At 42.3% G+C, this 25,533-nt stretch overlaps 1 protein-coding gene across 5 annotated transcripts in view; it reads left to right on the top strand.

Moving 5' to 3' along the window:
* The first annotated feature begins 1,324 nt into the window (after window positions 1-1,324).
* Window positions 1,325-25,533, top strand: part of acap2b (ArfGAP with coiled-coil, ankyrin repeat and PH domains 2b) — a 72,820-nt gene continuing 48,611 nt past the window's right edge. Inside the window, exons 1-3 of one of the 5 annotated variants that reach the window (XM_082962779.1) lie at window positions 1,325-2,002; window positions 18,786-18,843; window positions 20,967-21,086. In XM_082962779.1, the coding sequence (XP_082818905.1) occupies window positions 1,950-2,002; window positions 18,786-18,843; window positions 20,967-21,086 (231 nt within the window). In that variant the 5' untranslated portion in view covers window positions 1,325-1,949. Of the gene's footprint in view, window positions 2,003-18,785; window positions 18,844-19,759; window positions 19,979-20,966; window positions 21,087-25,533 lie in introns of those variants that run through there. The other 4 variants (XM_014149753.3, XM_014149757.3, XM_082962780.1 and 1 more) reach the window with 4 other exon arrangements.

Below are 25,533 nucleotides of genomic sequence, written 5' to 3'. Positions count from 1 at the left end.
TGTGTGAACGCAATAAAACAATTCAGTTTGGTCCACATACACTGCTGTTTCGCTGACTGTGTGAAGAATTTTGACAATGTGACTTCAGTTTTGACCAACGCATGTTAGCAACTGAAAAAAACTGTAACGTTAGATCGAGGAAGAGGCGATGTGAGAAGTTTTACTCCGCCCAAAATCTATCCACGAAAATAAGCGCACAAAGTGGGGGATTTTTGTATGACGGTCAATGACCGTTTGGTCAGCTAACTGCTAATTTTCTACATGGGGTTTATTTGATTGAATAGAAGTTGCGTAATGTTTAGGTTGTTATGAATGACCTGATAGAAGTGGACGCATGACATTTGGCCAATTGTTAAAACGACTACTATATGAGAGTTGTTCTGGTTGTCATAGAGAGAGAGGAATCATCATGGATATAAATCGTTTTAGAATGGACATTGCCATTGAGGGCTTCCACCATTTTAAAGTAGTCAACTGGTTGGGGATTCCTATGAGTTGGGAGCGATCGGCCAATGAAGAAGAAAATTGCCAAATTGTTTCAATGGCTGTATAAATCTGAAGCATCCGGTTGGCACTTTTATGGGCTCCCGAGTGACGCTGTAGTCTAAGGCACTGCATCTCGGTGCTAGAGGCATCACTACAGACCTTGGTTCGATTCCAGGCTGTATCACAACCGGCAGTGAGTTGGTAGACCCATTGGGTGGCGCACAGCGTCGTTAGGGTTTGGCCGGGGTAGGCCGTCATTGTAATTAAGAATTTGTTCTTAATTGACTTGCCAAGTTAAATAAAATAAAACAATTCCGCTCACCATTAAATATGGTGATGAGAGGCTGTCTGGTTGGAAAAGATGGAGCGAGATGGATTTTGGCTGACATTCTGCTGACATTCTGCTAATTTTGTCATCGATGGAACATTTTTATTTCAATAGAGTTTTCTATTCCCAAAACTAGACTCTGTTACAAACAGAGTGGACAACGTTTTGTAGACTTTAGCCTTTGTCAAAGTTTTTTTTAAATTACATTGTTTTGGAGTGCAAGGGCGAATTGACTTACTGCAAATGCCCTGCTTCACAAAATAGGCGTTCCATAACGGATAGCCAATAGGATCTCGCGAACTTGTGCTTGGCTCTGCCCACCTCCTTTCTTGTTCTGCCCACTATGATTAATTTTCTCCCATTGGACAACATCCTGCCCCCCCCCCCCCCCCATCTTAGGTTAATTATAAACATCTTTGGCATTAGCATGGGCAGGGCCATTTGACGAGCGTCCACCATTTTAATTTAGTCGACTGGTTGGGACTTCCAACGTCAGTGGCTGATCCCTCCTGGTGACCATGTTGGTGACATGTCCAACCGGATCATTAAGAGGACTCAGCCAATCTTTATTAAAATAAGAAAATGCACTTCAACATGACCAATGCTGTCACAGACGCTATACTCGCACAGATACAAAGAGGAGTCCTCTATTTATCTCTATGGTTACAGTTCCCGAAAATACCACATGTCCAGCCTCCAGTCCTGAAGAGAGCGTTCTCTTTGGATGTTCCAAGTGTCACTCAAGTCGTTTTTCATGGATCAGGAAGCACTTGACACGATGAGTCGTAGATACAGCAGCAGCTTGTATTCGTGAAAGGAAAAACCTCATCCCACTGGCTGCTATGACCTAGCTAGTGAAGCGTTCTTTTCCTAGTCAGTATTTAACAAAAACAATATCCATTTCGATCTTTATTTTAAGTAGTTATTTTACTTGTAATTGTTTATGGTTGCATTTTCGGGAACCTATTATTTCCCAGCCAGCCACACAGCGGCAAGCTGGCTAGTTTGCCGACGTTTTGTGGATTGATTCCCAGCTCTCTAACGGTAACGTTATTACCGGGTTGCCGAGTCCAAGGCAAGGGACAGCTCTTTTTAATCCTAGTGTTTTAATCCCTGTTTTTACTTGTTAAAGAAGATGAAGATAACGGTGGAATTCGAGGAATGTCTCAAAGACTCTCCAAGATTCAGGTAGACCAAGTGTCCTTGCTACTTTGTTCCTACATTATCTGACAAGTTAGTCCATTTAGCGAGCTAACATATTACGGGGACGTTAGCTTGTTTCTTATCAAAAGAATTAGCTTGTTAGCTCAGGGGACTCAGCTCTTGTCCCCTAGTTAGCTAAATTACCTAACCATTTATCTGTGTATGTGAGACGGAATAACAACAAAATGTCAGTACAACCACTAGATGATTTGGTTCTGAAGAGGAATGGTAGCAAGCGAAGTGAAAACGATTGTCATTTTCACTGCCAGGGTCAACTCAGTTGTACAATGCTACCTGCATTGTAACCTCATCACAAGCACTTGTTTTCTTTGGTTTGTTTGGTGGATGGGAGGTTCTCATATTCTTATTACCAACATGAAAAATGAACATCCCAGAGGTCTCAACTGGCAACCATAAAGTTGCAAGTTAATTGTTGCTCATGATCCTACAGTAGTAGCTAACATTACAGCTTGGTTCTAGGTTTTCAACAGTGCTGTCATTGACCTCCATTACATTGTCTTCAAGAATAGTAGGTAGTTAATAGCTCTAATATAATGCCCTGTGCTTCCTTTGAAGCTGTACAAGATGCGTCAGCCTGCCCTGCAGCCTATCAAAGGTTTTCCACCTTTATGTAGTCAAATGTTTTGCCTTTTTGTTATCAAATTGTTATTTCATCCTATTCAGTGAAACTTGGGCTTCCCAAGCTTTGAGAAAGAGCCACCACTTCCTCTCCGACTGCCCCCTCTCCCTCCCTCTGCGCTGAACAACATCCTCTCTTATAAAATGAGAAGCAGATGTTAGAAAGTTGTTGGCAGGAAACGTGGAAAGAGGCTTTTCTTTATTTCCTCAAGGATCAGCTTGGGGTGATGAACAAAAAGCCTTACAATCAGCTGAGTGTGAAACGATGACTGGTACTCTGGTTGGCACTGGTTGTGGTGGTGGCACCTGTGCTTTCATCAAAATGCCTGCAATATCATAATATATGCCATTGAGCAGATGCATTTATCCAGAGCACTTTCGGCTCTGGATAACGTATGGGTGGACCTGGGAATTGAACCCACTATTTTGGGATTGCAAATGCCATGCTTCACCCAACTGAGCTACAGAGGACGTTGTCATGTCACACAGCCTAGTTTCCCTATCTGAAGAATGTAAGAGGTGCAGCTCTGCTTTAGTGGACTGTCTGTGCCACTATTTCATTTGTTATATTTGTTATCATATAAGGCAAATGTTTTTGCTCTTGATCGCAGAGGTGTGCAAAAATCTTATTCCAAGGGGTGTCACTGCCCCCCCCCCCCGCCTCCCCCCACAGCTGTACTCAGCAGTAACACCTTGTTAAAAATATCATGGGGAGAACTCTGTGAAGGATGCCTACAGTCCCTCACCGACCCACAAACAATATCTATAGTGATTCTCTTTTCACCTCCATAGTACCTGGTTTAAGGAAATAATATTATAAAGATAACATGCTGTAAACCCTCATCTGTCAGGAAGTTGGTTAATCTGTGAGCTTTCGTCAGACAGCCATCAGTGGCAGTCCACTGTGACAGGTAGACCTATGGACAGAGGCCAGGTTTCTACTGACCCCTGCACTGTGACAGGTAGACCTATGGACAGAGGCCAGGTTTCTACTGACCCCTGCACTGTGACAGGTGGACAGAGGCCAGGTTTCTACTGACCCTAAGCACCGCTGGGGTTCATTGTGGGTTAGAATTTGCCAAAGATCCATAAACAACAAACATTCTTTCCACTTTGACCACCATTGCTTCACTCTGTTTTCCATCGTGTTTTGATTTGGCAGAGAAGAGGACAAAGAGAGAGCGGGCGAGTAATGGATGAAAACGGGGATGCAGACCAGCAAAGAACTGTCTTTTGACATCTGTTTCCATTTGTGTGTGTGTGTGTGTGTGTGTGTGTGTGTGTGTGTGCACTTTCAACTCTGTGTCAATGAATTATGTTCTTTTTTCTTCCCAAGTGGGTAGGCTACACCCCACATTACCACCTCTAAGGTCTCATTTTTAGATGTAGCTGACGTTATCATGTAGCCCTGAAACCTGTTTTCAACAACTGGTCCGGGACTCGGATGCCAAAAGGCTGCTGATTCTGTAGACCTTATTTGCAATATGTTATGAGATTGCTGAAACAAATACTCTAACTCACTTATTTACAGTCAAAGTTTTCATTGCCAGTTTTCAGTGCCAGACTATATGTCAGCTTTTGATGAACTTTGAACCAAATATTAGGCTTTAAAGCATGTGTCAAACTCATTCCACGAAGGGCTGAGGGTCTGCAGGTTTTCGCTCCACCCTTGTTCTTGGTTAATTAAGCTCAGTAATTAGTAAGGAACTCTCCTCACCTGGCTGTCTAGGGCTTACTTGAAAAGAAAAGCCCAAAACCTGCAAACACTCGGCCCGTTGTGGAATATATATATATATATATATATATATATATATATATATTTATTTTTTTATTTTTGTGACAGTTTGGTTTTGCGCACTGTTCGACACATTAATTTCAGTATATTAAGCATTTGAGGAAGTTTGCTGTTTCATTTTGCAATTATGGATTGTCCTTATGTTCTCTTTCCTCCTCACCCTGTGACCTTCTTTGTAATTGAAAGTTACGCAGAAACCGAGCTTGGCTGAGTGCCATTTACATTATGTCATAGGCCGCTCGATAGTGGTAGCAATTTGACCTGCCTCATTGACAAACCCACAACAGACACCTCATCCTCATCACTGCCGTTGATAATGCAGAGGACGGCACCGGGATACCTTCACCACAGTTCAGCACCGTTGATAATGCAGAGGACGGCACCGGGATACCTTCACCACAGTTCAGCACCGTTGATAATGCAGAGGACGGCACCGGGATACCTTCACCACAGTTCAGCACCGTTGATAATGCAGAGGACGGCACCGGGATACCTTCACCACAGTTCAGCACCGTTGCTAATGCAGAGGACGGCACCGGGATACCTTCACCACAGTTCAACACCGTTGATAATGCAGAGGACGGCACCGGGATACCTTCACCACAGTTCAGCACCGTTGATAATGCAGAGGACGGCACCGGGATACCTTCACCACAGTTCAACACCGTTGATAATGCAGAGGACGGCACCGGGATACCTTCACCACAGTTCAACACCGTTGATAATGCAGAGGACGGCACCGGGATACCTTCACCACAGTTCAACACCGTTGATAATGCAGAGGACGGCACCGGGATACCTTCACCACAGTTCAGCACCGTTGATAATGCAGAGGACGGCACCGGGATACCTTCACCACAGTCCCTGGGCTAACGTTAGTTAGCCTTTGAGTTTGTTTCTCACAGAAGTCAAGTGGTGGTTGTAAACTAACGTCTTTGCTACCCTTCAGGTGAGCTCATTTGCACGCCCGATGTAGCCTCAGCCTAATCTACGATTCCCTCTGGATTTTACGGGATGCCATTAGCAATGAACACACAGGACATGTTTGATTAACCGACTATTGAGCAGCTGGGACACTACTGAGTACAGTAGCTAATTAAATATTTATCGCTGTCTTTTTAAAATGGGTATGATCAAGGTTGAGGTTTGTGGTTATGACTGACTTTTGGGTACGCCTTTGGATCTAGCCTACAGTTGAGCAGAGCACTTGAGATGATGTCTGTCAGCCGATTTACACTGCAACAGAGAAGTGGTCTGGGGATCGTCAGCCGATTTACACTGCAACAGTGTAGTGGTCTGGGGATCGTCAGCCGATTTACACTGCAACAGAGTAGTGGTCTGGGGATCGTCAGCCGATTTACACTGCAACAGTGTAGTGGTCTGGGGATCGTCAGCCGATTTACACTGCAACAGAGTAGTGGTCTGGGGATCGTCAGCCGATTTACACTGCAACAGAGTAGTGGTCTGGGGATCGTCAGAGTTCTGGATGGAGTCAGAGGACGTGTGAAGCACTAGGTAAAACACTGATTGGTTTTCCCTTGGACTGGCTCCCTAGTTACTGTAACTGAATGACACACCCAATCACACAAACTTACTCACAAACTTACTTGCTTACTCATTGAGTCACTTAGCCTACACCATATGGGGCCATACTGTGCTTTGCCTAAGATCCTTCATTTGAATTTTACCACCAAGGATTTGATCTTGTTTGTTATTCGCGAGAGTTTGTGTGTAATGGTGGGTTTTTACCCCAGCAGGACCCCCCCCCCCCCCCAACACATTCCCGCTCTCTAACAATTGCAGGATATACGCCACAGCACAGGGGCTCGACCCAGTCTGTAATTTTTCCGTCTAGAGTTACAGAGAAGTATGAAGTAGAAGTATCAATGTTGGGACAATCATCCTGTCCCTCTCAAACCACACTTTCTGCTTGTCTCGTAGGATCCTACATGATATCGACGTCCTCAAAAGTTGGCAGGAAATGGCTGTGAGACACATCCTTTGATTTGGGAGGTGTTACGGGGATCAAAATTCCTGGAACTTTCAATAAATTCCCTTGTTTTCCAGAAATCCTGGTTGGAGGATTCTGGATGTTCTGCTTATTCCCTCCTGATTCTAGGGTACACCAGGGAATTTATAAAGTTCCCAGAAATGTGCAACCCAATAGTGTGACTAACCTGTTTAAATACCTCACCCCCGCTCTTAAGCCTACCACACAAACCCCTCTTGGCTCACAGCCAGCAAAACTCCTCTAAGTAGCCAGAGGTTTACACAGGCAACGCTCAATGAGTCATTGGGTGGTGGTTCATTACGTCTGTTTTTAGAAACGATACAGGTCAGAATCCGTGCTCTAGATCCTCTATTATGGCCATTCGATTGTCTTTGTGGTGTGGACATGGGTGAGAAGGTTGTCTGAATGTAGACTAAACTGACTCCCCACTACTCTCTGTCTTAACAAGCCTGTCCACACCCTCCCATTTGTAGCTCTGCATTGTGAAATGGTATAGCGGATTGTGTGTGTGTGTGTCAGCCTGGGCGACTTGAGTGGTTTGGCCTAAAAGGGGTGCTGTGTGTGTGTGTGTGTGTGTGTGTGTGAGTGACTTGGTACAGATGAAGTAGGACCTAAGTTGTTGGACTTTACATATGTGCCCTGTTGATGTCAACGCTCTCCCCAAACACCGATCTGGGATCAGTTTTGTCTTCCCTGATAAAGTGAGTCTAAACTACAGCAGCCAAACCCAACACATTGTCTTGGACCAGTGCCTTGAGTCTGCGTCTACCTCGTGGCCTAGACGGCCTCCCCTCTACAAGGCTGAGTTGGCCTCTGTTATTGCTGTGGTTTCCCCAGACCTGACTGAAATGAGTCATCATGAACCTGTTTCAGCCTCCTTCATTCCACACACCAGCCTGAATCTCACACCCGAACTGCACCAAACACACTTTCTCTGTCGATTGTTGAATTTTCATACCTCAATAAAGGGCTATTAACCATGTATTCATGTTTTTCTTTCTTTAACAATTGTTCTGTTGTCTGGCTTCTTCTGAGAGGGAAATCTGTATTCTCATACTTTCACACTGACTCAAATTAGAGGTTACTGAGTGTGCAGGTCTTGCCGGTCAGATCCTGGTCTTTCTCCCAGCGTGGATTGTGAAATGGAAGTAGACCAGATTACCACCGCTTCAGATGACTCCCTGTCTGCCTTTTTGGCGGCTAGCCGTCTTTATTTTTAGATGGCGAGACGCAGATAGCTGCGTTTTGGCCAGGATCCCTGTGAGAGGAAGAAGTGACACCTATCTCCATAATGTTGCTTTTATCACAGCTCAGCTTGACTTCTGGTGCTGCTCGGATGGAAGCTGGACTGTTTTTTTTTTTTAAAAGCCATTATGAAAGGGTGTGGTAATAACCAATGTATTATAACAATTTAAGATGTGTTGGCGCAAGATACAATCATTCTGCTACTGTAGGAGCCTTTATGAATTAACAATATTCTTAAAGTGAGCGTCCAATTTCATTATTCTGCACCGACGTCAGTTTTATTTGACGTGCATCCTATCTAAAGTCTAGTGGTGCAGACCCGAGTACTGTCTGGTACTTTAACAATGCGTTTTCATGTTTGGAAATGCTGTGAAAGTATTCAGACCCCTTGATTCCCCCCACAATTTATTCTAAAAAGGATTAAATCGTTTTTTCCCCCCTTATCAATCTACACACAATACCTCATGTCAAAGCAAAAATAGGTTTTAGAAATTTCTGCAAATGTATTACAAATTACAAACTGAAATCACATTTACGTAAGTATTCAGACCCTTTACTCAGTACTTTGTTGAAGCAGCGATGACAGCCTCGAGTCTTCTTGGGTATGACGCTACAAGCTTGGCACACCTGTATTTGGGGAGTTTCTCCCATTCTTCTCTGCAGATCCTCTCAAGCTCTGTCAGGTTGGATGGGGAGCGTCGCTGCACAGCTATTTTCAAGTCTCTCCAGAGATGTTAGATTGGGTTCAAGTCCGGCTCTATCTGGGCCACTCAAGGACATTCAGAAACGTGTCCCAAAGCCACTCCTGCGTTGTCTTGGCTGTGTGCTTAGGGTTGTTGTCCTGTTGGAATGTGAACCTTCGCCCAGGATCTCTCTAAACTTTGCTCCATTCATCTTTGCCTTGATCCTGACTAGTATGCCAGTCCCTGCCGCTGAAAAACATCCCCACAGCAAGATGCTGCCACCACCATGTTTCACCGTAAGGATGGTGCCAGGTTTCCTCCAGACATGATGCTTGGCATTCAGGCCAAAGAGTTCTATCTTGGTTTCAACAGACCCAAGAATCTTGTTTCTCATGGTGTGAGAGTCCTTTAGTTGCCTTTTGACAGCTCGCTTGACAGCCTGAGTTTTCCATGTGTCTTTTACTGAGGAGTGGCGTCTGGCCACTCTACCATAAAGGCCTGATTGGTGGAGTGCTGCAGAGATTTGTATTTATTATGGATCCCCATTAGTTCCTGTAAAGGCAGCAGCTACTCTTCCTGGGGTCCAGCAACATTTAAGCCAGTTATACATTATTTTTTTATTTTTTTTACAATATATTCACAAGTGTTCCCTCAGGCCCCTACTCTACTACCACATATCTACAACACAAAATCAATGTGTACGTGTGTGTAGTGCATATTTTACTGTGTGTTTGTATGCATGTCTGCCTATGTTTGTGTGCTTCACATTCCCCTTCTGTTCCATAAGGTGTATTTTTGTTAAAAATAATAATCTGATTCTACTGCTTGTATCTGTGGAATAGAGTTCCATTGTCATGGGTCTTTGTAGTACTGTGCGCCTCCCATAGTCTGTTCTGGACTTGGATTGTGAAGAGACCTCTTGTGGGGTATGCATGGGTGTCCGAGCTGTGTGCCAGTAGTTCAAACAGACAGCTCAGTGCATTCAACAGGTCAATACCTCTCATAAATACAAGCAGTGATGAAGTCAATCTCAGCCTGTATTATTCATTACAATATTTAGTTGAGGTTTAGGGTTTAGTGAACGATTTGTCCAAATTACAATGCTTTAAGTTTTGGAAATATTTAGGACTAACTTATTCCTTGCCACCCATTCTGAAACTAACTGCAGCTGTAAGTGTTGCAGTCATTTCACTCTCTATAGTAACTGACGTGTATAGTGTTGAGTCATCCGCATAAATAGACACACTGGCTTTACTCAGTCAGTGGCATGTCATTAGGATCAATTGGGTTTACCACAGGTGGACTCCCAAGTTGTAGAAACATCTCAAGGTTGATCAATGGAAACAGGATGCACCTGAGCTCAATTTTGAGTCTCATAGCAAAGGGTCTGAATACTTATGTAAATAAGTTATTTCTGTTTTATTTTTATATATACAGTACCAGTCAAAAGTTTGGACACCTACTCATTCCAGGTTTTTTTTTCTTTTTACTATTTTCTACATTGTAGAATGGTAGTGAAGACAAACTAAGAAATAACCCCTATGGAATCATGTAGTAACCCAAAAAGTTAAGCAAATCAAAATATATTTTAGATTATTCAAAGTAGCCACCTTTTGCCTTGATTACAGCTTTGCACACTCTTGGCATTCTCTCAACCAGCTTCATGAGGTAGTCACATGGAATGCATTTCAATTAACTGGTGTGCCTTGTTAAAAGTTAATTTGTGGAATTTCTTTCCTTCTTAATGCATTTGAGCCAATCAGTTGTGTTGTGACAAGGTAGGGGTGGTATACAGAAGATAGCCCTATTTGGTAAAGTCCATAATAATTTCCAGAGAACAGCTCAAATAAGTAAAGAGAAACGACAGTCCATCATTACTTTAAGACATGAAGGTCAGTCAATGCAGAAAATGTCTGGAACTTTGAAAGTTTCTTCAAGTGCAGTTGCAAAAACCACCAGTTACCTCTACTACAGAGGATAAATTCATTTAGAGTTAACTGCACCTCAGATTGCAGCCCAAATAAATGCTTGACAGAGTTCAAGTAATCAATCTGTCTTTAGACCTAAACACAGTACTATTACGGCCACTGTACGTGTTGTAAATGATGTTACTAATGCCCTAGATAATATAAAGTACTGTGCCGCCTTGTTCATAGATTTATCTAAAGCTTTTGACAATGTAGACCATGCGATACTTTTGGGTAAATTGTCGTCAATATGACTGGGATTGGATGCCTGTCATTGGTTTCATGACTATTTAAAGGATAGAAGTCAGGCTGTTAGAGTCGACGGCATCCAGTCAGAGCCATTGGAGTTGGTTAAAGGGGTCCCACAAGGTTCTATACTTGGTCCATTACTGTTCACTCTCTACATAAACAATATCGGTGATGATATAAGAAAGTGTCAAATTCATTTATATGCTGATGACACTGTCATGTACTCTATCGCTTCAACGGCTGACCAAGCATTATCACTATTGGAGACAGATTTTAAGATATTACAATACAGCTGAAACTTTAAATGCAAAGAACACATTTTAGGATTTTTAATAGGTTCAAAAAGTTGGTTGAAAATACACTTGCACTTACGAGCTTAGATGGTTCTCGAATTAATCAGGTCTCTGCATATAAATACTTAGGGATATGGTTGGATGATAAACGGTCTTTTTAAAATGCATATTGATGAACTTTGTAAACGGCTAAAAATCAAGCAAGGCTTCCTCTATAGAAACAGGACATGTTTGTCCTCTACAAATAGAAGACAAATTGTGCAAGCTACTTTTATGTCTGTTTATAGATGATGGGGATATTATTTACATGCATGCTACGGCATCAACACTTAAATCGCTGGATGCTACTCATCATTGCACACTTAGGTTTATTACGGGTGCTAGCTACAGAACTCACCACTGTGTTTGATATCAACATGTGGGTTGGACTTCGCTGTCCGTGAGACCAGAACAACATGCTCTCCTGTTTGTCTATAAAGCACTTCTGAATAAGCCACCTTCTTATTTATCATCACTCATCAATATTAGAATTATAATTCCTAAAACCAGGTCTCAAGCATGGATTACACTTGAGGCCCATGCGATTTCCACAGAGTTGGGTATGGCTGCCTTTTCCTGTTACGCTCCTCGCCTATGGAATAGCCTGCAGACTAAACTTAAACTTCAGACTCTTGTCCCCCTTGCCCATTTTAAATATTTATTGGAGCATTTTTGTATTGCTTGTAACTGTTTCAGGTAATGCAAGTTCTTATGCTGTTAGGTTATTCTACTATGTGTAAATTACATTTGTTGCTGTATTTTGCTTGTTATCTGTGATCGTTTTGTTTGTCTTGTGTCGTTTCATAATCATTGTACCTAAACTGTATGTGTAAACATGTATACGCAGGGCCCAGCTGTAAAAGAGACCTTGGTCTCAGTCTGTGTTCCTTGTTGAAATAAAGGTATAATACGTAAGACACATCTCAACATCAACTGTTCAGAGGAGACTGTGAATCAGGCCTTCATGGTCGAATTGCTGCAGAGAAACCACTACTAAAGGACACCAATAAGAAGAGACTTGCTTGGGCCAAGAAACATGAGCAATGGACATTAGACCGGTGGAAATGTGTCCTTTTGTCTGATGAGTCCAAATTTGAGATTTTTGGTTCCAACCCCCGTGTCTTTGTGAGACGCAGAGTAGGTGAACGGATGATCTCCGCAAGTGTGGTTCCCACTGTGAAGCATGGAGGTGTGGGGGTGCTTTGTTGGTGACACTGTCAGTGATTTATTTAGAATTCAAGGCACACAACCAGCATGGCTACCACAGCATTCTGCAGCAATACGCCATCCCATCTGGTTTGCTCTTAGTGGGACTATCATTTTGTATTTTAACAGGACAATAACCCAAAACGCACCTCCAGGCTGTGTATGGACTATTTGAACAAGACTGATGGAGTGCTGCATCAGATGACCTGGCTTCCACAATCACCCAACCTCAACCCAATTGAGATGGTTTGGGATGAGTTGGACTGCAGAGTGAAGGAAAAGCAGCCAACAAGTGCTCAGCATATGTGGAAACTCCTTCAAGGCTGTTGGAAAAGCATTCCAGGTGACTATCTCATGATGCTCGTTGAGAGAATGCCAAGAGCGTGCAAAGCTGTCAAGGCAAAGGGTGGCTATTTTTTGAAGAACATAAAATATATTTAACACTTTGTTTTTCTTTTTTTTTACTATATGATTCCATATGTGGTATTTCATAGTTTTGATGTCTTCACTATTATTCTATAGAAAATAGTACAAATATTTGAAAACCCTTGAATGAGTGTGATATTTACTCTAATTTTTGTTTGTGAGGGGGTGGGCTTTGTTTAAGCAGCAGGGGAGTCTAAATGCATATTAGGGAAACACTAGTGTTGGAGGTATTGCTATCACTTTATTGGACCAACACACACATGCAATACCCCATATTCCTCCAAGTGTGCAGCTGGTGTTGTGAAAACAGCTGCAGTTTCTTGCTATGCTTTCTGCTAAACGGGTAAAGAAAAATCAATTTTCCCCTCTCACAGTTAGGCCTACTTAACTATTGGCAAATGAAGCGATCCAAATGTTTCTGTTCATTATGTTGACTTAACTTGACTATCCGTACGGACTTGATTATTAGACTTGGAGGTTGTTATTCTCTCAAAGCTCAGTATCATCCTACTCTTTCATGCTAATCACAGCCTGCTTATGATGCAATGACCCATAGTTTGGTGCAGTAGGAACTTAGTCACTGACAACCGCAATATAGCCAGCCGGCGGTGACAGCAGACGCTACTGAGTTTGTGGAAGCGGTATATGGGTAGACAAAGGCTTAGTTGACATTACTCACACAGCAACAGTGCAGAATTAGCCTAGCAGGGTCTCTGCATTTGCCCAGCTGTGGTGGTAACTTAAATATAAGCAGCAACTGTTTTTAATGGTGGCGGCGGCAACATTAGTGCCTAACGGCGCGGTGCCTAACGGCGGCAACATTGGTGCCTAACGGTGGTGCCTAACGGAGGCGGCAGCATTTAGCAGTACTGATAGCTGGGCCTGTTTTTTTTCTAGCTTTGATGCGTCTGTGAATTCCTGGTCTAAAGCGCTGCCTTTGTCTCTGAACTTCCCTCATTACTGACACTTGCTCACTCTGCTCATTATACAGACATACAATGGACTCGCTCCCAGGCCGTGGCTTTGAGGCTACGTCCTAGATTTTGTTAGCCGGAATCACGCCTTATCGTCTGTCAGCACTTTCACCAGTTCTCCGCCGAAGTGGAGTTTGATATGAAAAGAAAACATTCGTTTTCACTTGGCAATAGAGAGCAGGGAAGTGGGCCAATTCATTTAGATTTGGGTTTGATAGCAGCTATTGGGGATTTTTCAAAGGAATTGAGCAGAACAAACCTCCATTAATTACCAGACTAGTTAGCCCAAGTGCTACGCTATTCCCAGGGGGATATGAAGTTGGGCATAACCTTTTAAGTCTTGCCTTTTTAAAATTGGATATTGTTAGTGGAGTTAGTGTTGTCATCGCAATGTTACGTTTGTGATTTATACCCTAGTCATCTTCCATTGATATTCTCCAGGAGGCATAGTCATCCAGCTTAACCTTTTTGATTATGAATGATAAATCAGTGAAATGGCATTTGTCTGTGGCCACCCAGACACAGCCATTTTGATTTTAACAGTGCTCTGTCATTGTGGAGAGCACAGGGATCATTTAAGCGGTTGAATCCATTTGTTTCTTTCATTTTGTCCCAATCTATTTTGTTAGTTTTTGTTAGTTTTATCCAATTCAAAATAAGTGTTATTTAGTGCAGTTGTGGTGGAATCAACTGCTTCAGCAGCTGGAGTGTGCAGTCTACCATTATCTTCTTTGACGTGTCTATATTGCGCAGTGCAAGTAGTAATCAGTGCCAGCTCATATCAACCTACAACTGCCCAGCGGAATAGTGAAACAAACGACAAAGTAATGTGGCCAATGGGATGACTTGGCTTCTTGTCTGAAATATACTGGATGGCTAGAGTCATAGCTGTTTTGGCTTCAGCCAGCTCCTGATTTAACAGTTCTCATTTGGACAACAGTCAGACTGTGAGGATGCGTAGTGTCTGTAAATAGGATTTTACTACTCCCTACTGTTTGTTAGTTCGGTGTAGGTGTGTTGATAAGTTGTTCAGTACCATGTTATGCCAGTAGCCAAACAACATTTCTTTGACTCCATTCTGACAACTTAGTATTCAGAGAGAGCGTCTGTCTGACTGCACATCTCCCATACACACAGACAGGGATGGACAGACGGACGGAGTAGTATTCAGAGAGAGCGTCTGTCTGACTGCACATCTCCCATACACACAGACAGGGATGGACAGACGGACGGAGTAGTATTCAGAGCGCGTCTGTCTGACTGCACATCTCCCATACACACAGACAGGGATGGACAGACGGACGGAGTAGTATTCAGAGAGAGCGTCTGTCTGACTGCACATCTCCCATACACACAGACAGGGACGGACAGACGGACGGAGTAGTCTTTAAGGGCTGAGTTGGGGGGGATGATCTTTGAAGAATCTTCTCACTGCTCTAGGAGTCAACAGCAACATGTTTGCATCTTGTTATTCACATTCCGCTGCCAGATGCTGTGTTGGGATGTGGCAGTCATAGAAACAGCTGGAGGGGGTTTGTATGGTCGTGTTCCCCCCCCCTTGCTACACGGTCTTCATTTGATGAGGCCGGATGCACCATTCAACCCCAATGACATCGCATCAAACCCAAAGGGGATTATTCCAATTTTCCCAATCACCACTACCACACGCTTATTCAGACTCGCTGATCCCTATCGGTGGCCCATTATCCCGATGAGGAACGACACTAGGATGTTTGGAGGAAACAGGATAAGCTTTCACTGCAGTGTGCGTTTGCGGTACTGCGGAATGTCCCATTAACTTAGTGTATTTGGACCCCTTGACTTTTCCCACATTTTCTTACATTATAGCATCATTCTAAAATGTATTTAAATATTTTGTTTAAATCAATCTACACACAATACCCCATAATGACAGTGAAAACATTTCTAAAAGTGTGTGTATGCATGCAGGTGCTTCAACAAATTTTCAGACATTTGCAAAAAATTTCAAAACCCATTTTTGCTTTGTCATTATGGGGTATTGTTTGTAGATTGAGGGGAAAAACAAACAATTTAATCAATTTTAGAATAAGGCTGTATTGTTACAAAATTTAGAAAAAGTCAAGGGGTCTGAATACTTTCTGAATGCACCGTCTCTGCCAAATGAAATAGTATAGGTCTACATCATTGATATTTAGTAGTGAGGGGGGATCAATACAGTTCCATATGGGGATATTATTCTTGAGATAGTTTGCTGTACCTGCACCAAAACGCCAGTATTTCTTCTTTCATAACTTGTCTTTTTAAATGGGAAGCCCGTTTTGTTATCAGCCCTTCTATTTCCATGACTGATCATCTCGTTTTCGTATCTTCTCTTCCCTCTACAGCAATATGTAGTGAGCAATATGTTTGTAACATCAAATCGCAATAAAATTGCTGTCGAATCACACATATCCTATTGGCACCTAAGTATCGTGAGGTCCCTGGCAATTCCCAGCCCTAATATTTAGCTGGATTGCAGAATGTCTGGGTTACGTATTTTATTAACAGGACAGATGTAAGTACAGCGTGGGAGACGGACATGGAGGGGAGGGTACAGAAAGTGGTTAAGGGCACCGCGTATTCAAAGAGCTATGCTTGTACTGTATCGGTCTTCCATTCTACTCCCCGATCAAATGTAGATATGACGAGGCCAAAGTGCTAACATCACAAGCCAATACGCCAGAAGGATTTATTTGTGTTCGGTCGCAAGGGTCTCAAATCATTTTCACTAACAGGTCCAATATATGTTCACATAAGGGCTCAAAGTTCTCAGTCGAATTGAGTCTAAAGTAGTGATCACCAATTGGTCGGTCTCCAAGGCATTCCTAGGCGATTGCCAAACATTTCTGAATAAAAAAGAAAGACCAGCCTTGCGTTCTTGTTTATTTTTTTATTATTAGTCTTTCTGTTGGTGGTTCCGCTTTTCTTAGACCATGTTGCTATGTGCTTAATAGCAAAGTTACCCAGCTTATTGGTGTTGAGAACAATACGGTGGAGTGAGGAGACGAATAATAAACCTCTTTCCTTGATCTCCTTATTGTTATTACCATTATTGTAATCATCATTATATTAAGTAATATCATCGTTACTAGGTTTTGTATAGTAGTCTTGTATAACCACTGTTGAGCTGTAGGCCTGAGAGAGCATCCTGTTTAGTGTTAATACCGTAGCTAACGCATGCCTGTGTTTTTCAATGCTTTTATATAGGTTACTGAGTCATCCGTTTGTTCGTCATCACACGGCATACAAGTCATTCATGATTTGAAATGCAATCAAGCATTTTAGTTTTAAAATAAAACGTCAAAGCAACCGTTGAATAATTAGCGTAAAACAATAAATTAACCGTTCCGTGTCAGCAATTGCATTCACGAATGCATGAGACGGTTTTTAGCCTTTTTCTGTAATAAAGGCTTTCCCAAGAAATGAATTCCAACCCACTCTCTGGTACGCTTATCATTTATTTACTGTTTTTTTTATATTGTTCAAACGGTCAGAGTAATTATATTGTAATCTAACAGCACCTGTTTGGCGCACACAGGGCTTGATCGGCACACAGGGCTTGATCGGCACACAGGGCTTGATCGCCACACAGGGCTTGATAGGCACACTGCGCTTGCTCCTTAAACTTATTTTTCTTTATCTCCAGTATTTTCCACTACTAGTCAAATTTATTCCACACATCTGACTTTCCCTTTACCTCCTGAGCAACCAAACATTCCCCCTTTTTAAATGTATTTGTCACGTCATCTGCATCCATTATGGTATGCTGCTATAGGTCAGGCCCTGCTGGTCACGTAAAGAGAGCAAGGGTTGAGGGAATAAGGAATGTTTTTCCTAAACAAATGGTTCTAGAACCTTTCAGTCAGAATTGCCTGTAATTCTGTTGGAGCGTCATTAACACGGACAGTGTGATTAACACTGTTGCTGCAGCAGGGAGGTGAGAGAGACAACGAATGCTAGTCACACTTGCTGTCATTTTGTTTTTAACACAGCGTAGCAAGTCTGAGCCCGTTTGCACAATCAAATCAATTGCGTTCGGACTCCCTCTAGTCATTTGTGTGTGTATAAAATGATTTTGTTTAACAGTGCGCTTAACATCAGACAAGCTCAGTGCATGTAGTTGATTAAAACACACAGGATGTGTCTATGGAAAAATCAATTGGTCGAAAGGACAGATGACTCTCATTAAGATGTTGCTGTTGGACAGCCCTACTTTCTATTCAATACTTTTTCTAAGTCATAAAAAGCATGTTCTCCTACAACCAGCACTGCAGCAGTAATGCATGAGTAGAAAGGTTTATCGATAAGCTTGCTTTGTTATTAGTGGCTTGCTTTTTATCAAAGAATATTTCACTTTCTCTGGTTGTAGGAGTAACATGATTTTGTGCATGAGTCAGAATGAATGTGTTACGACTTGAGTTTTCCCTCAGCTGGAAGATGGTGTTCCTTTTGGGTTAGTGTCAGCTGCTGAGACTGACCATCAGACGCAAACTCCATCAGCCCAGAGCCATAAAAATAAATATCATTTTAAATGTATGCTCACTGAGCTGTGCCTCACATGTAATACAACTGATTTAGTACCAGTGCTGAGAAGAACAACAAAGCATTGGCAGGGCAATTCAAGCAAAGCCAATATGCGGTGATGTTGCCCCTATAGCCTACTGCACAAACCTCATTACTACAGAACTGTTTTTCATTGGTTAATGCTGCATGTTTTTTTTATTTTTTTAAGTCATGTTAAAAAAAAACATGGCTGTCATTTTGATCTCGACTCAAAAAGGTTGGTGACCTCTGTTCTAAAGTGACATCTTGAAATTGTAATTCCAGGTTCCTCTTCCTCTCCAGTGGCTTGCTGCTGCTCCAACGGTGTTGTTCCTAGGAAGACTAAAATGTGCTTTGCCACGTTTTAGTTGGAACAAAGTGCCAGATTTAGGCCCATGGCGTTACCCAATGTGTCATCTCTCAATCTGGCCCCTCATGGGGCGTGTTCTCTTTTCCCTCCGCTTTTTGCTTCCTTTCTGCGTCAACCTTACACACAGCACCAACATCATGTGGAATGCTCATTTCAGTTGAATGACTCACCTTCCAGTGCAAAGCAGTGTATCGACCGTCCATTTTCCCTTGTATCCTTTTTTTCAAAATCATTGACTGTTATCAGTTGAAATGAACCTCCCCTTTCTACAAGTAGAGTAACTGTAATGTTGTTTTTTCTCCTCACAGGGCCACTATAGAGGAGGTGGAAGGGGATGTTGGAGAGTTGGAGTCCAAACTCGACAAGGTGAGTCCAGATTTGGGCTTGGAGCGATGAACACAGTGATGGAACTCCTGCTGTTTGTGTAGATGAACCACTGCCTCGTCGTAGTAACCCTGTGTCCCACTCTCTTTTGTAACTGGCTTGAGATCAGTACGAGTTGACCTGGAGTGAGGGAACGAGAGTCTCAATCTGGAAAGATGGGTACATAAGAGGAGTGTGATGAAACCCCACTTGTAGTTCTATAAAGACCCTGCAGCCAGTAACTAGAGCATTTTTTTCTTTTTAAAAATGTTTTGTTGGTGGAAGAGGTGGGATTTTACTTATTGCTTGCAAGTTTACTCACTATTCCTGTATCTCCAGTAATTGCGACTGCATTGTTATTGGTGTCTCCCCCACCTCTCATACCATACCCTGGGGTCACTTCCCTGTTGCGCTGAAGCGGAAGGATCTGCTCCAGGGGTTGTGGTGTGACTGCAGGGTGGGGGATGGAGGGGTGTGCCTGCAAGAGGAGGCTAAAGTTCAGGATTTTCTTAGAAACTAGTCCTTGCCATTGAGAAAGAGAGCCACCCACACAACCAAGTTGAATCGTAAAGCAACAGGCTTCATTGGGACAATATTAATTCCCCTTGGGTGTAAAGAATATAAACTACGGCGGTCATACAATCAAGGAAATCAGTGGCTATTATTATTTTGTTCTTCAAGATTGAATCTGCTGCAAGACAAACATTGAAGTATCTAGGAGGTAGCAGTCAACGATGGCATTAATACCCTGACTACACCACTCGCGTCGCAAAATACATTTAGGAATCTGTTATTCAATTATTGCACCCACACTGCTCGCGCGCGTCAACGAGCGTCTGCGTTGCCAAGGGCTTAAATAGAACTCCTTTCTATTTCTGATGCAGATCACACTGCAAGTCCTGCCTCTCCCATCTCCTCATTGGTTTATAGAAGCAGATACCCAAGTGCCATCTCCTCATTGGTTATACCCACGTGGGTGATTGAAAGACGAACTTTGTTGCTGGTCGTCGTGGTAATACTATGAACGTTTAGTTGCCAATCACCATATAAATTCAAAGATGAAAAATCCTGGAAGGAGGAGAGATGACCGTTTTTTGTGTGGATTAATTGTCGGAGTAGAGGAGCTTGTGTATTTCAGGTAAAATAACAACTCAATGTTTATATCCCAGGACAAATTACCTAGCAAGTGCAAGCTAGCTAGCTAAATTGCCATACATGTTTAATGCTTTTCGACCTGTCCCCAAATTAATGTAATTGGTTCAGAGTTTGTTTTGATATTTTAACCTGCGCGTCGTGATCGCGTTTGGTGTAGGGGGGACAAAATAAATTTATGCACGATGGCGCACGTGCGCTGCCGGTTTGGGTTCAGTGTTACACGGAAGTGCGCCGCTTTCTTGGGAGGGAAAGGCATCCTTAGCGACCACTTTTTCTGGATCAAAAAGGGGCATAGGTCGTGGCCGCGGTTGGCCCGTCTGTGAATCTGAGAATATTTTAGGGGCCCCCCATCGTTGGCGGTGTATAGACATTTTAGCAATTTTCATGCAATTCTATGAATTAATCCATGGAGCTGAGCCCCTTTTTAATTTTTTTTTGCAGTTTTAAAGCTAATTTCCTTTTATTCTACACATTTTGTCATGCAGCTGAGAGAATGTTGCAGTTTTAAAGGGATACTTCGGTATTTTAACAATGAGGCCCTTCATATACTTCCCCAGAGTGAGATGAACTCCTGGATAACATATGTCTCTGTGTATGAAGGAAATTGGAGGTAGTTTTGTGAGCCAACGGTAATGCAGGTCTTTGCATTTTGCCATGGCTAATGCTGTTCTTCTGCTCAAACATAACAAAACAAAAAATATATATATATTTTATTTCTTCCTGACTGTCTAGCTTTTATTTTGGTGATTGATAGTTCTCAAGGATTATATACAATAAAAAGGTATATTTCTGGTGGATTTAAATTTGAGATTATCAGCATTTCTCCAAGTTGTGTTTATTTATCAAACTTCCAGTGTTTGAACATGGGAAAGTGGCCCAAAGGGACAGTGTGGAAAGCAAGCACGATTTCATCCATTACTCACTTCTGTCATCCCTGTCCCTTTCTCTCTCTCTCGTTCTCTCACCTCTAGCTGGTGAAGCTATGCATCGGGATGATCGATGCCGGCAAGGCTTACAACACGGCAAACAAACAGTTTGTCAATGGAATCCGCGAGCTTGCTGCGAGCTCCACCAAAGATGAAGTCATTGAGGTAAAAGACCCATAATAACTTAGCTTGAGCTTCTCAAGTCCAAACTGTCTGTTCATACTGTTAGGAAACCTCCAGTTTCCTCGACACTCTTTACTGGAACTCCTCTATCTTCTCACATTTCTGCATTGAGGGTAGAGGTCGACCGATTTATGATTTTTCAACGCCGATACCGATTATTGGAGGACCAAAAAAAGCCACTGCCGATTAATCGTCCGATTTGTTAATATTTTTTTTACATGTAATTATTAATTTTTTTTGACAATTTAATTTTAATTAATTTATTTATTTGTAATAATGACAATTACAACAATACTGAATGGACACTTATTTTAACTTAATATAATACATCAATAAAATAAATTTAGCTTCAAATAAATAATGAAACATGTTCAATTTGGTTTAAATAATGCAAAAACAGTGTTAGAGAAGAAAGTAAAACTGCATTGTGTGCCATGTAAGCAAGCTAACGTTTAAGTTCCTTGCTCAGAACATGAGAACATATGAAAGCTGGTGGTTCCTTTTAACATGAGTCTTCAATATTCCCAGGTAAGAAGTTTTGTTGTAGTTATTATAGGAATTATAGGACTATTTCTCTCTATACGATTTGTATTTCATATACCTTTGACTATTGGATGGTCTTATAGGCACTTTAGTATTGCCAGTGTAACAGTATAGCTTCCGTCCCTCTCCTTGCTCCTACCTGGGCTTGAACCAGGAACACATCGACAACAGCCACCCTCGAAGCAGCATTACCCATGTAGAGCAAGGGAAACAACTACTCCAAGTCTCAGAGCGAGTGACGTTTGAAACGCTATTAGCGCGCACCCGCTAACTAGCTAGCCATTTCACATCGGTTACACCAGCCTCATCTTGGGAGTTGATAGGCTTGAAGTCATAAACAGCGCAATGCATTGCGAAGGGCTGTTGGCAAAACGCACGAAAGTGCTGTTTTGAATGAATGCTTACGAGCATGCTGGTGCCTACCATCGCTCAGTCAGACTGCTCTATCAAATCATAGACTTAATTATAACATAATAACACACAGAAACACGAGCCTTAGGTCATTAATATGGTCGAATCCGGAAACTATCACGTTTATTCTTTCAGTGAAATATGGAACCGTTCCGTATTTTACCTAACGGGTGGCATACCTAAATCTAAATATTCCTGTTACATTACACAACCTTCAATGTTATGTCATAATTACGTAAAATTCTGGCAAATTAGTTCGCAACGAGCCAGGCGGCCCAAACTGTTGCATATACCCTGACTCTGCGTGCAATGAACGCAAGAGAAGTGACAGATTTTCACCTGGTTAATATTGCCTGCTAACCTGGATTTCTTTTAGCTAAATATGCAGGTTTAAAAATATATACTTCTGTGTATTGATTTTAAGAAAGGTATTGATGTTTATGGTTAGGTACAGTCGTGCAACGATTGTGCTTTTTTTCCGCAAATGCGCTTTTGTTAAATCATCCCCCGTTTGGCGAAGTTGGCTGTCTTTGTTAGGAAGAAATAGTATTCACAGTTCGCAACGAGCCAGGCGGCCCAAACTGCTGCATATACCCTGACTCTGTTGCAGAGGTGACACATTTTCCCTAGTTAAAATAAATTCATGTTAGCAGGCAATATTAACTAAATATGCAGGTTTAAAAATATATACTTGTGTATTGATTTTAAGAAAGACATTGATGTTTATGGTTAGGTACACGTTGGAGCAACGACAGTCCTTTTTCGCGAATGCGCACCGCATCGATTATATGCAACGCGGGACAAACTAGATAAACTAGTAATATCATCAACCATGTGTAGTTAACTAGTGATTATGATTTATTGATTGTTTTTTATAAGATAAGTTTAATGCTAGCTAGCAACTTACCTTGGCTTCTTACTGCATTCGCGTAACAGGCAGGCTCCTCATGGAGTGCAATGTAAAGCAGGTGGTTAGTGTTGGACTAGTTAACCGTAAGGTTGCAAGATTGAATCCCTGAGCTGACAAGGTAAAAATCTGTCGTTCTGCCCCTGAACAAGGCAGTTAACCCACCGTTCCTAGGCCGTCATTGAAAATCAGAATGTGTTCTGAACTGACTTGCCTAGTTAAAAAATATTTATAAAAAAAAATATATAATACATCGGCAGCCAAAATTACCGATTGTTATGAAAACGTGAAATCGGCCCAAATTAATCGGCCATTCCGATTAATCGGTCGACCTCTAATCGAGGGTTCTGCATTTCAGTTTTTTTGTGTCACTTTCCATTACAGCTTCTCCCCTGGGTCTGAAGTTCAGCCATAGTGCATTTTTCTGAAAGAATGCCCTGGCTGAAGAATTCTCCCTTAAAGCACCATTGTTGCTCAAGGTTCAAATGACCTAAAGCAGCGTGGCTGTACTCTCGTGGATTTCCTCTTAGCCCTACCTCAGTCACCCTCCGGAGGTTCTACTAGTCTGGAATTCAGTGTTTATACCCCGTCGCTCATAAGTGTGTTATGTGTCAGGGCTCGACTAACAATGTCCACTGGTGCCACTTCATTTTAAAGTTGGTGGCATCAGCCCATGATTTGGTCACACCAGGAAAAAAAATCTGAAGCGTCACGCAATAGAAAAAATAAGTAATTTGTTATAAAGCCATTCGCAGTGCTTTATTAAGACGTGTAATAGACTACTGGGATGGTAGTCAAGAAATAAGTTGAATCTTAACACATCCATACAGGAACGGTAAATTCCATGTCCTAATTAAAACGATGCAGTTGTAGCCACTCCCTATCTCAAAAGTCATATCCAATATCTTGGTTGTAAAATAGTTGCTATATTTTACCTTCATTTAACTAGGCAAGTCAGTTAAGAATAAATTCTTATTTTCAATGACGTCCTAGGAACAGTGGGTTAACTGCCTTGTTCAGGGGCAGAATGACAGATTTGTACCTTGTCAGCTTGAGGATTTGAACTTTCAACCTTTCGGTTACTAGCCCAACGCTCTAACCACTAGGCTTCCCTGCCGCCCTATAGAGCACAAATGAGAAATAAAAAATGATACCTACAGAAAGCTGAGAACCTCTTCTCTTTTTTAAGTGTTTCTCCTGCAATTGGATTTTGAAATGTTAGTCTACAATCAGGACAAACACTTTATTCTCCCAGTGTGCAGGGGGGAGAGGGAGTAAGTGGCTTGCTCATCACAGCAGCAGGTCCCAGCGAAACTGGCACAGCTGCAGGGCGGGACTTTAATGACAGGAAACGTGAGGATAATGCACATTTACTGTTTGACCAAATCCTGATTTGTAGCCTCATCATTATTTTTTTTTAAAGCACTGTGAAGTGACGTTTGGCATGAAGTGTGACCATGTAGAAAGGGCAGCACGCACTGCCAAGTCAAAGGGTTGCGAAATTGAACTAAATGGTCGTGGCCTGGAGCGGTGTGTGTGAGAAACTATTTCATACAATAGGACTATTATCCATGGATAATACATTTTTCTCTTAGACTGATGTTTTCACACGGCACTGCTCTGTCCCGTGTATCTGGACATACCGTCACAATACAGATTGATTTGATTTTTTATATTTAACTTTGTCACATGTGCCGAATACAACAAGTGTAGCAGGTAGCCTAGTGGTTAGAGCATTGGACTAGTAACCGAAAGGTTGCTGGATCGAATCCCCGAGCTGACAAGGTAAAAATCAGTCGTTCTGCCCCTGAACAAGGCAGTTAACCCACTGTTCCCCGGTAGGCCCTCATTATAAATAAGAATTTGTTGTTAACTGACTTGCCTAGTTAAATAAAAAAATTGCGAAATGCTTACTTATAAGCCCTTAACCAGCAGTTCAAGAAAGAGTTAAGAAAATATTTACCAAATAAACCAAAGTAAAAAATAAGTCGCACAATAAAACAACAATAATGAGGCTATATACAGGGGGTACCGGTACAGAGTCAATGTGGAGGCTATATACAGGGGGTACCGGTACAGAGTCAGTGTGGAGGCTATATACAGGGGGCACCGGTACAGAGTCAGTGTGGAGGCTATATACAGGGGGTACCGGTACAGAGTCAATGTGGAGGCTATATACAGGGGGTACCGGTACCGAGTCAGTGTGCGGGGGTACATGTTAGTCGAGGTAATTTGTACTTGTAGGTAGGGGTGAAGTGACTATGCGTAATTAATAAACAGCGAATAGCAGCAGTGTAAAAACAAATGGAGGGATGGGAGGGGGGGGTGTGTCAATGTAAATAGTTCAGTGGCCATTTGATTAATTGTTCAGCAATTTGGGGGGTAGAAGCTGTTACGGAGCCTTTTGGTCCTAGACTTGGTGCTCTGGTACTACTTGCCTTGCGTTATCAGAGAAAACAGTCTATGACTTGGGTGACTGGAGACCTAGTGTACAGCCCTAGAGTCTAGCGCGCGGCCCTAGAGTCTAGCGCGCGGCCCTAGAGTCTAGCGCGCGGCCCTAGAGTCTAG

Source organism: Salmo salar, chromosome 16 (genome assembly GCF_965601325.2).
Source record: "Salmo salar chromosome 16, fSalSal1, whole genome shotgun sequence".
In the NCBI taxonomy this organism is placed as follows: Eukaryota; Metazoa; Chordata; class Actinopteri; order Salmoniformes; family Salmonidae; genus Salmo; species Salmo salar.
The sequence above is the reverse complement of the archived record's forward strand: the minus strand, read 5'-3'. Positions and strand labels throughout refer to the sequence as shown.